Raw genomic sequence first — 12279 nt, 5'->3', positions numbered from 1 at the left:
GTCGGTCGCCAGGCTGACAGACCTATTTCTGACAGCAGCATATCTTCTTTATCTGAGCAGAGCCTGGCACCCAGGAACTCGTGACAGAAGTATTGTGTGCCTGTGCTAATGAAGGGTTTGGGTTAAGATTTGGTGCTTTTCTGGTACGGCCTTCCAGAGATCTCTAGTTCTCACCGTTCCACCTTAAGTCAGCAGGAGCTGCCTGTGCCTCTCCTCTTTGAAAGTCAACCCCTGGATGTTACCTTCAGGCTTCTGGCTGTTCAGTTCAAGTCACAAGATTACATCTGTGCTAACCTGCCTGGGAGCTTTGTGATGCAGATGCAAAAACATCAGAGAAAGATTAATGTAACCAACCATTGATTTATTATGTTCTAGGAAGCAAGGGATAAAGCAGGCTGGCGCGATGCCCCGAGCGCAGCCTCCATGATGATTTCTCTTGTCCTGACATACATCCACCAGCATTTATCTTGTCTGTTCCTCTTCCTCTAGTTTCTCAAACTTCAGGAGTTTCTTTTGGCAGGCACGCTCCTCACTGCTGCTGATGCTGGAGCTTTCCTCGGAGCTTTCGGAGAGGAGATACTTCATTGCCATCATGTCCTTCTTGTTCATTTGCAAGCAGAGGCAGGAGGATTCGCTCACCTTAAATGAGTCCCCCCACATATTCTCGCACATGTCAGACGCATTTGCGTACATCTGTGTGTCAGAGACGAAATCCATCAATTACATTTAAAAAGAATTGAGTTAAAATAATTTTGTATTAAATTGATAAATATTTATAACTTTTAAAAAATGGGTACTAGATTATAAAAAAGCAGTCTGTGGTCATCCACTATCTTGCTGAGTGCCGTGCTTCATCACTTCTGACGTATCTTAAAATGTTATCCAGTCCCACCACTGGCAAAAGCGACTTGCCTGTTGCAAGAGCAAGTGATTACACGAAGTGCACAGTGATCAACAGCCAGCCCTTTGTTTCCACCCTGGGGCTGGCAGCCCAGCTAGCGTTCTGGGGCTGACAGACCGAAGCTGTGTGTGAGGCTATACAACTTGGAGCATGTCAGGACACTCTGACATGTCTTGGGTTGTGAGTAGTGCTGAAAGCGCCCGACTGAGTGTTTTGAATATGGGAATCTTTGTATCTACAGGCTAGAGACAGACCGGTGGAGTCACAGCTCCGTGGGATCTCCCTGTGCCTGCTGCAGTGCATATCGTGACTAGGCAGGACCTCACAGACAAAGAGAAGGCACCTAACTTAGAAACTGCTTGAAGAAAGGAAGTTTTCTTCAAGCCTCTGAGGTACTGTGGCCAGTGGTGCTATGGCTTTTCTGGCTCAAGAAACTGTAAATTGCAGCTTCTTGCACTCTCTGCAAGTGAATCTGTCCTGTTCTTGACACTATATTGTTTCCTAAAGCCTGTGTCATAGGACCTGCACAATCACACAACGAAGATGTTTCTTGCTTGCCAAGCTCACATTGTGACAACCTTCTGTCTGCCCAGCTCGAGTTGCCTAAAGGGTATTAGCTTAGGAGTTACCACGTCCAGGCACAGAGTGGGCGGGACACGCACTTTATCTTGCCTGCATTTCTCCCTTGTGTCTGTGGTTGAAGTTCAATCTTTTCTGTTTCTGTAAAGGAAGCTTTAGGTACTCCAGAAGCAAAGCTAAGTATGAAGTTGGGGCTGGGAGTGATAGCAGGAGTAGAAGCCTTGGAAAGGAGTGGGAGTGTTAATGACTGAAACAGCGGACCAGGCAGCAGGACTGCTGGATTCCATTACTGACTGATTGACCCTGACCATCTCACCACCATCTCTCTGAAGGAGAGCGTTTCACCTGTAATAGTACAAGCAGTTCTTGCACATGACACTGACTCTTTAATACTACAGTGTTTCTCTGGATGCTGTGCTGGCATGCCATCATCATCACCAGCTCACAGAAAGATCCGACACAAGGAAGGTGCCCTGTGTTTGTGGTTGGGAGATTTCGGCATGGAAGCTGCTCTCTCTGAAAAGAAGTAACCACTACAGATTTAAGTCTATTACGTGGAAGTGGGACTGGGCATCTGTAGTCCTACAGCTTCTTCTGCTCCACCTTTTTTCCACAAGTTATTCTTACAAGATGCCTCCCTGCATGCAAAACTATGTTGACCTATACTGTGCGGGAAGGCAGATGAGAAGACATCATGATCATCACTTTTGCCATAGAAATCTACCCTCTGTGAATAGTGCAGAGTCCATTCCAAGTAGCCCTGAAGACTCTAGTATGTAAAACAGCTTTTCAGTTCACACCATCTTGAGCAAGGACACGTTCCATGGAAGCTGCAGTGGCTGGGGGAGGAGTGTGGAGGTTGGCTAGTGCACTGGGAGCAATGGAGGGTCAGAAACGGAAAGGTTGCTGCATCTAGTTCTTTCCTTGTGTTCTCAGGGCAGGCAGATCTTGGCTGTTTCTTTCCCACTATTCCTGTGCTTTTAAGCAGCATTAGACATTTTCTTCCAGCTCCTGTACAGTTCCTGGATTTCTACCTGCTTTTAGCTAATTATTCCAGGAAGTATTGAAGGATGTCATGTGGGTTTTCATAGGTCTGTATGCAAGAGACATGGCTACATCCTATTCTTATGTCCCACAGGTTCTGACACATATATTCATGCTCTTATACTTGATAAATTGGTAATTTTATTTGGCCTACCTCCTAACTCTTCTTAAAGATCAGAGCATAGCCAGAATGCTGCAGCAAACAAACAGTGCGTACAGTCCATTTACCATGTGTTCCTAAATGACTGCAGAGGATTCTGATTCCTCAGCTTCTTGGAAAATGTTCTTGTCTGTGCATTAACACTGCTTGGGGAGCACTCAGCTGGGAGAACAATGACAAGATATACCTCATTTTAACCAGGCTAAAACTGGCTGTGATCCACTGTGAATTCTTAATATTCAACATTTGTTCCAAATAGTCCTTCAAGCTCTTGCATATGTGGAATGTAGGGCTGCTGATCGCTCCTGTGTGTGAGCTGGGGGCATCAAAAGAAAGTAAGCATCTCTCCACAGTGCTCTGACACTGGAGAACCCTTCGTGCCTCTGGGTAACAGTAACTTTCTTTTCCAGGAGTTGAGTCCAGACTGAGTCTAGTGTTTATATAGCATGTAATTTTCACATGGGAAATGTATTTTTTTAAATTTCTCTGAAGAAACTTCATCTTTATTCTTACCATCCAAGACTATTTTTGGTGAAAAACATGGGCAGTTTAGGGTGTGGTTCCATTTCATTTAGGAATAGCTGTGCCTGGCTTCAAATGATAAGACCTTTGGATTTGCTGTGTGTTCTTCCCTGCAGATGGTATATTTTCTTTAAGAAATAGGTACGAGAGAATTCAAGGTGAAAAACTCCTATCTCTGGACCAGGGACAGTTTGAACAGGGACTGGAGATTCTATATGGAGATTATCGGTTTTTCACTTCACCTGGAACTACTGATGATTTAGCACATCTGGGGAACTAAGCTGCAAGTTTCTGCAGCCCATTTGTTTTTTGGCCCCCTTCCTGAGCCTGCTGATGAGGGTCACTTTTGTGAGGCAGACAGCAATCCTGCACTAACTGGGCTGTGACTTCCACTTCTATCAGTTGCTGAACTGACTGCTGGGAGTACATGCACTTGAATTGAGTTCAAAACAATGAATCTGGGATCTCTGCTAGATTTAATACCACTCCCTAAGCACTACTCTTACATTTCATTTACTTCTGCCATTTGGACAGTTTTCATGGACTCAGTGAAGTTCAACTGTTAAAAATGTTCAAATCAACTTAGGAGTTTTGGGCTGTGTTACATTGCCCTGATGCTAAACCTAGTTGAGTTTGAAAAATCCTACCTGGCTCTTGAAAGGTCTGTAGATAAGGTTCCAGGCAACCTTGCTCCTGTAAGTCTTGTCAGTTCTCATTTTATACACTTCTGTTACAAAAATGAGTTACCTCGACCATTAAACCTTCTCAGAAAGTTGGGGTGAGCTCTCAGAAAGCTTGTCAGTGCTGCCCTTTAACCATCAGAGTTACACAGAACAATGTTAGCTCTGCCTAGCCATCAGCAGATGCAATAGAGAACACACATCAGAGACATCATAGGTCTGTGGAGGACAAACGGGAGCCAATTAGAAGAATATCAGGATTTAGGCATTTGGAGGATGGAGAAGGACTTGAACATAACAAGGTGAAACAGAGAAAAGGGCAAAGATGCCTAATAGACAAGAAAACCTTAAAAATTTCTTAGTTATTTGGGAACTTAAGTCACAGTTTAAAAAGACAGAGGCATGTAAAGCCCCGCAGGATGTAAGGAACCTTATCAAATGCATCTCTGTCTCTACTGTATGAACAAAGGTCTTTTAGCTTTTACTTCCTAAACCCCACTGTGGTTAAAATACCAGTGCTGCTTCAACTTTTACTTTTGTTTCACAAGTGGTACGAATAGTGATGAATTAAATGTGTATCTACTTAAAGTAAGCAACCCACAGAAATAGAAATGTTTTAAAATTTATATACTTCAAAATTCTGATGTAGGTATGGCTTGAAACTGCTGAAGTAAAAATCATTCACCTGTTGCATTTCACACCCACAAATTCAGGAGATAAAAAAGAACTCAATGCCATTTTTTTCTGATCCAGTTGTTCAATTTTTCTTACCTTCCTGTACGGAACACATTTATTCTTACAGCGGTTTTCTCCACTTTCATCCCATTCCCAGTCTGTCAGCCAGTTACGAACACATATGGAATCATCTTTGCAGGCTTCGTACCTTCGTGGAGATTAGTGTGGGAGATACGGTTATTTCTCTCACTTTTTTTCAGTGGACTCAGATTCAACTCAGAGAGTCTACAGGGGGCTATGCTGGTAACGTGGTATGGGTGCACAGCGCAGCTTAGCAACAGATCCTCTAGAAATATGCACGTTATCTTAGCTTGACATGGACATAAACTCTGAGCCGGCCAGGAAGACCTAAATCCCAGTGAAAACGAAACAGTTCACCCACTACATTTTATACTCACAGACTTAAGTAAAGGGCTCATGTTCTGAGGAGCAACACTCATTAATGCAATGTTTTCTGCTTGGTTATGTTGGCTGGTGTTACTGAGGGGAGGAAATCCTGCGTGGGAGGGAGTTTCATGTATGCTGGAGTTCAGTATTGTGACAGAGCACAGGTATGCCACGAATGAACTGTCACTCGAGGGAGGTGTGGGGGAAGTTTATGAATTAATATGGGAAAAGAAGAATGGTGTTTCCTGGGCAGGGAGTTGCTATGAGGAAGTACACTGAAATAAGGAAAATCCACAAACAACTAAATCATACAAGCTAAAAGGCTGTCAGCCTCAGAACGACGCTTTCAAAGAAGTTAAACTTGAATTGAAGGAGGGAAAATGAGTCATGTATAGGTCTAAGATTTTAAATTTCAAGTTATTTTTAACTCGAAAGCGGTAATGTAAAAATAAGCCTATAAATGGCCTGGTAGGAGTACAGCATGCTAGTGGCTGATCCATGTGATGAGAGGTCTCATGACTTATCATCATCCAACATAATTTCCTTCCTTCCACTTCTTTTTACGTTCTACTGATTGGCTCTTACCTTTCTTAAGGATCACTTTCTGCAAATGAGTTAACATCTACTTAAATTTGGTCTCAGTGGCTTCAGGTGAACTATTCACACCAGCAACTGTGAGTGCCAGACCATGAGGCACAGTTTTCCAAAAGTTAGTGTAGTTCAGCATGGTATTTATAACTAACTCCCTTGCATATATTTTCTCTTTGTCATTTTTAATCTTCAGGGTCCTGTTTCCAAAACTACTTGGATATAACGAGGGCTGCAGAGTTACATTTTGAAATGAAATATGAGGTTGTCATGTGGTCACAGCACTACGAGAACTAGACACTGGAGTGCACTTGCACAAGCAGAAAGGTAAGAACATGCACATCTGCAGAACCTTCCCATAGGTTTTCTGGGCTTCTTGGAGGGAGGAAGAGCAGTAACAGATGGAGGGTAACCAGGGCCTGAAGTAAACAGCTGTAGGGCAGGAGACACATATTTTCCAATGTGTTCATGCATGAATCTGCTGTCAGAGGTAAGGGCTCTGCTGGAAATAAAGGCTGCGATTTGATAAATTAATATAATGTGACACGAATAGGCAGATCCCACCAGTTTGTGCCGTGACTGGATTATAAGAATGTAAGGGACTATAAGCATAATTGGTCGGTTGGTTGTTAGCTGCCAGGTGTGCCCTGACTGAGAAAGGCACACAGGGGTGATTCCCCAGTGACAGCTGTTTCTCTGATGCTAGTCACTTTGCCTGCCTGAAGGCACGCCAGTCAGGAGCATCAATGCAAACTTCCTTTTAATCCCCATCTATGAACTGTCCATGTGCCAGCATCAGATTCACAATTAGCCCTTGATTCCTCAACCGTGTAGGCATGTCCTTTCCTTTATGCATGCACTTCAATTCATTGCTTTTTAGCAAAGTCCATCAGTATCTACTGTGAGCTCCCTAATACTAGCACTTCCACTTAAAGCAGCTGCGTCCTTCCCACAGCCGTCTTTTTTTCATTTCCTTTTTCATTTGGCTGAGTATTTTTCAGCCTGGTGGGTTCCCAGATCAGGGCTGCTTCATGGCCCCTCAGACAGTGCTGCTTGCACATGGGTGGGAACAGGGCAGGGAAAAGAACCAGCAGCCCTTGGCGCTGAGGAGAGGGCAGAGCTGCTGCTTTTGCAATTTGTGTCACCTTCAGTGATACTTTTCAAATTATGAATATGTATTTCAGAGTTTTACTGAACTGGGGCATTCATGCTATGCACCTGGTTCCTCACGAATCCAAATTAAGTGTGTTTATTAAAGTATTTATATTTTTACTCACATTATCTATCGAATTGTCAGATGAAATGTATCCTAATTATGATCATTGCCTGACTCTGTTGTTTGTTATATAAGCAGGTAGCAAGGCATAACTCTATTGTTGTGAGTTTTTCTTTATCCCAATGGAAGTAATTATGAATCTAAGTTTATGAAGAACCATGACTTATGAAAAGTCTGATTTCTGCTGTCCAGAAACCCTGAAGAGATTTCTTCAAATGTTAATTAAAACCTGTGAGAAACATAAACATAAATATGTACGAGTTCCTCCCTGAACATACTAGTTCCCTTCACACAACAGGCAGGACATTTTTATTTTAAAGTGGGTTATTTTTTCCAATTTTTTATAATTAGCTGTTTCTCTTTTATAGGGCAGAGGCCTCTTCACAGGTGGATCAGAAACAGCTTGTACATCGGGCTCTTTCAAAAGCAAGAGTTTTAGGACTAGTGGGAACAAGGAATCCTAGGACAATAGGAAGAAAAGGAAGGCCCCAAGCTAATCAGATGAATTTCTTTTAAATTAAGTCACCGTTCATTCAGAATCCTCTGCACATTTCTGGCCATAAAGACATACAGTGTGCAGCAGGCACGCTTACGGCATGCAGAGAAAGTAGGTCACATCACTAGCAGTGCTACAGCACGCTAAAGGGACTCCCGTGAATAGAACATGAAAAAAATGTTACTTTAAATCACCAGGAAGAGTGGGAATTCTGTCCAGGCCTTTTTCTAGCCTCAGGCCTTAAGCTGGGCGAGGGAATGGGTTTGACATGGCATTAGGCAGGCACACAGAGTAGCATGCACAGGAATGGGTCATCATTACATTTTTGACTCAGGCCAGGCATCTGTGATGCCAACAGGGGCAATAAAATCCGTGTTTGTGTAGGGCAGAGACTACTCCCAGACAGGAGGCTCTGTACTGGAAGAGGGTCAGGTTTGCCTGTGCAGCAGCCCTCCATCACATGCATCCAGTCTGTCCCACAGCAGTTGAAAACGCTGGTCACCTGGAGGTTCTGGTGATGCCCAGGTGGCACTGGGGGCTTTGCTATGTAATATTGACCCACCACACACTCCCTGGTATAAATCCCATCTAAGGCTGGCTTAAACCTGTTCACAGGTGCAAACTAAACTTACAGGGTGTATTTTCTTTCATCTTTACACTTTCCCTGGCTATAGCAGTTTGGTGATGACTTAGTTTGGGATACCTTTGTGTTAAATATTGGTGTTCTGTCGCTTTGCCTGTTAGATCTATTTTAGAGCTCACCAAAAACTCCACTGCTTTAATATCCAAATGTGGTCAAATTTTGGTTCTGAGCTTTTGAGATTCTGAGCACTGAGGCAAATTCAAGATTTCAGTCAAGGTCAGTTCAAGGAGGTCAATAATCTGGGTTCAGTTTAGAAGATTACCAAAAGTTTTGGAAGGAAGATCGCACATGACAAATCTGTTCCTGAGGCACATGGAGTTTCCTAACACAGAAATAAAGTTCATCACTAGAGGAAACTCTAGGGCAGGGAAGAAATTCATCAGCCCTTCTCACTATCTTCCATTACAAATCCAAGCTATGCTTCTTGTTGCCTCCTCTGGCCCAAAGCATTGGAGACATATTTAAAGACAAATTCTACCAAAATACCACACTGCATACATGGCTTTGCCCTTGGAGAGAAGGTGGGAGTGAAAATGGATCCACGTGTCAGTAACATTCAAGTTGCGTAAGCAATAGGGAAAGCGCCACGCAGAGCAGCGCAGGGGAACCTGACTGCGTGCTACCGTGTGTGCTCTATCTTCTGTGCTGCCAACAGAAGCCTTTAAAACATTTTTAGAAGTATTAGAACAGTTTTCCGTCATTTTCAGAGCAGTCTAAGGGATTCAGACCTCCACAGTTCCTTACTTTCAAGGGATGCTAGCAGTCACAACCCGGCAGCGTGAACACAGCCTGCTGCTGTTGGTACTACGCTTCACACCTGTTTGACCATACATACGAATCAGTGGAGTGACTCAGCACATTAACATGGTACTGACTGAGGTTTACGTAACATTCTTTAAGATCCAACATCTCATAACAGGGAGGGAGGGAGCGATGAAGGGAGGGAGAGGTAAATCCTGGATATGGACCACTACAAAAATCTCAGAACCTCACCTGGATATAATGCTCCTACCCCAGGACTAAGGACAGGTGGGTGCTGGGTTGTCCTACTACATGTCTTGCACTCAAAAATTAATCTGGTTCCCTGATGCTATATTTTGGGAAAAAAATTAAATGCTATTATGCTTGCTCATTGCGATTAATGTTTTTAGCATTCCTTGGCTGCAAGTTTCTCTGAGATTCAGGCTTTTGGAAGTGGTTTTAGAGAGAAGGACTCTGGAAGGGAAAAGGCCAAGGGTGAGAAATTAAGGAATTAAGCAAATTTGTTATATGAATGAATTGAAAAGGTACAACAAGAAGGGGCTGCTTTCATGAGTCTGTAGTGCATTTTATACATATAAATGTATCATATCAAGTGTTTGGGTTTAAAATGCTAACTGCATGGATGCTAACTCACAGGCACAGACTTTTCAAAGGGTGGGCAGGCCCTCGCTGCTGTTAGTGCCTGCCAACGCGGTGCGAGCTCCTCCGGCACATCGGCAGTTCTGATGGCACTGCAGTGCTTCCTCGCAGAGAGCAGGGCCGTGCTGTCCCTGCGTCACTGAACTCTGCCAGAGTTCAGTGACTCCATCCTGCAGTCAGCCCCTCTCTGTTAGCGGGGGGGTAGGAGCTTAGCAGAGGGAAAAGTAGAGGTGGCAAACAAGAAATGGAGAGGAAAATCAAGAGGAAAGGTGTGAGGGTGGTACACCACCATCAGATCTACTGACACTTGATGGGAGATCTATGCTTCATCCACCCATGCTCCCTGACTCCTCAGTAACACAGGCATATTAAAAAACCACTTTGATAAGAAGCTGAACCTACCAGTCATCACAAAAGCTTTGACACAATGGAACAAACTGAATACCAGCACGGTAGCTGGGATGGATCCAGCGAGCAGCATGTGGAGAACACCGGTAAAAGCACTCAATTTTCTTTGTGAAATCTTCACAGCTGTGGGGGGTGAGAAAAGCCACAAATAAGCCTGTTTCTTCACATCAAGGCAATAGCCTCATATTTCTAGGCCTGCTTTGGTGTGGATGCAATACTACAGGTAAGGGGAAAACCAGAAAAGCATCCTGTCTTACTGTCTAGGTTCCAAACTCATTCCTTCGGCACTGTGTACAGGCTCTGACTGTGCAATTCCCATAGCCAGCTAAAGATGGCCAGCACAAATGTTTCCGTGCATATTTCAGCCCTATTTGTGTAAGCTTTCCGTAAACTTCTGAGGCCTTGAGTTTTCCTGGCAAGACCACTTCCAGGCAATAGTAAAATGTAGTTTAAAATTATATGACAAAACTTCTTCTAGGCTGTAGCCTCACAGTTTCATTAATCTTTAGATTTTCCCAGAGCCCAGCTGAAGTTACTTAAAAACACATACTGTTGCTGCTCTTCTGGGAGTGGCAGGCAATAGCTGTTACTTTTGCACATCTGGTTTTGCTTAATTGTTTTGTACTTTCATTCTTTTATTTCTATAACTTGCCATGTTTCACAGCTCTAACATCTAACAGGGTACTAAAAACCTTAATTATGGAGACATTCTTCATGGTTACAAAACCCACAGGACTACAAGCATTTTGGTTCTAAGTATTCAGAAGTTCCATCCCTTGTGCATTTTGTTTGCGAGATGTAATAATCTGGTTGATCTGCTTTCCAAACAAAGGCAGAAGCCTGATCTGTACTGACTAGGGGTCATGCTCACCAGCACGTGATGGTTGCTTTGGAGAGCTACAGAGCACGGTGTGGTTGGTACCTAGGTTTAGGTACCTGGGTTGGTACCTAGGTTGGTACCTGGGTTTAGGACTGCTTTGCATTGCTAGATCTGGCTCTAAACTGAAAGCAAACTTGAAAAAAACAACCCTTTCTTGATGAAATGGTGTCAAGCCTTCTGTATAAATATATACTTTGGGATTCATGGGCTTTTGTGGGAGAAGAACAGCCAGATGTTGGTCGGGTGTAGAGGAGAGCTGACGGAAACAAGGCTGGGTGGCATCAGCTCTGGGGCAGCCGATGGACTGTCCTTCAGCCACTTCAGGGCAATTACCATCAGTGGTGGGGCTGCCACGGCATAGATCTATTGAACCAGGACACGGACGACATCAAAGCTGACTTACGATTTACTGAGCTGCCCACATCTGTTCCAGTAGCTGTTGTTTACTTTAATTACTGGGGAACGAGCCAATTGCTCTGTGAAGTCTGCGTAGCAACAGGAAGCTGTTAGGAATGAAACAGAGATCGTGCAATAAGGATTTTCTTTCGTACTGTATTTGGAAGACTAAAAATGTAAGATGAGTTTGTTTTGGTCCATAACATGGTAAAGTCTCAGGCTAGCTAGAAGATGTACTCAAGCTCTAACGTTTTTGGGTGTGGAGGCAACAGTGTAAATGCTAACTGAGATGGACTGATGTCAACAGTGCTTTCTCAAGGTGTGCCCAGAGAGCCCCAAGAATTTTACTGGTGTTCTGCCAGGTGTAGGGTCCTGAGGGATACTAACTTTGAAAGCTGTCAAACATAAAAAGAGAGTTCAAGGAATGTGATAAATGCTGTACTTTCCTCACTATAGAAGTTTGATTTTAACCCTTCCCATTTGATGTCTGCTACAATTAATTAATCTTTATAGCTAATCACAATCACCCAAATTCATCTTTGCTGTAGACTTTTTTAAGCAGATGGAGCTACAAGAAAAGCAAACCGTATCAGAATGTTTTAAAGATTAAGTCAGTGAGAGTTTTGCAGTTGACTTTGTTAAGAACCAGAATCTTACTCTTGATCTGCATGCAGCAAAACACCCATGAAGGAAGCTTTTCAAATGCAACGTATACTGCACCTTATGTATTTTTGAGAAATTAAGGCAACTGCCAGAACAACAAGCGTGTACAAAGCTGTACTTCTAGACTGTATTTGGCAAAAATTAAACTGCTCTTACATTTAGAGTACAGAGTGCATTCGTGCATATTCGGCTCAGGACTGGGCTTCGGTTTGTGCGTGTCCCCTTCCAGACACCCGTATTTTTGGCAGGTAGATGACGTTATAACAGCAAAGAGGGTGACAGCAAACTTCAGCATTGTTGTTTGGTTCTTTTTCCTGTATGGAGAGGTCTTCATTTATATCCTTTATTTCTGGGAGAAGCCGTAACGTTGAAAAAAAGGACTGCTTTAAAAAAGCGACGTATATAACCAAATAAAATAGGCGAAGCAAAGGTGCGCACAGAAATAGTAAGACACACATTCTCCCTTTCTCTTTGCTTATATCTGAACACTTATACTTCTGCTACATATTTTTGAGGTTCG

General features: G+C 43.3%; 1 protein-coding gene across 1 annotated transcript; it reads right to left on the bottom strand.

Moving 5' to 3' along the window:
* Positions 1–340: 340 nt before the first annotated feature.
* LOC104503891 (riboflavin-binding protein) lies at positions 341–12066 on the bottom strand. The gene is made up of 5 exons (XM_010149470.1): positions 11916–12066; positions 11104–11203; positions 9815–9943; positions 4658–4769; positions 341–693 (listed from the first exon to the last, which is right to left on the bottom strand). Exons 1-5 carry the CDS (start codon positions 12052–12054, stop codon positions 463–465), a joined length of 711 nt encoding a protein of 236 aa, XP_010147772.1. The 5' UTR covers positions 12055–12066; the 3' UTR covers positions 341–462.
* Between the last annotated feature and the right edge of the window lie 213 nt (positions 12067–12279).

Source organism: Eurypyga helias, unplaced genomic scaffold (genome assembly GCF_000690775.1).
Source record: "Eurypyga helias isolate BGI_N326 unplaced genomic scaffold, ASM69077v1 scaffold29983, whole genome shotgun sequence".
NCBI classification, from domain to species: Eukaryota; Metazoa; Chordata; class Aves; order Eurypygiformes; family Eurypygidae; genus Eurypyga; species Eurypyga helias.
Note: the sequence above shows the minus strand (reverse complement) of the source record. Positions and strands in the feature narration are given on the sequence as shown.

Coding starts and splice junctions, on each gene's coding strand:
- LOC104503891 (XM_010149470.1), bottom strand. CDS start 12,054: ATGCTGAAGTTTGCTGTCACCCTCTTTGCTGTTATAACGTCATCTACC. Junction 9,944..11,103: donor TGTGGGCAGCTCAGTAAATC/GTAAGTCAGCTT, acceptor CACCCCCCACAG/CTGTGAAGATTTCACAAAGA. Junction 694..4,657: donor AATGTGTTCCGTACAGGAAG/GTAAGAAAAATT, acceptor TCTGACACACAG/ATGTACGCAAATGCGTCTGA.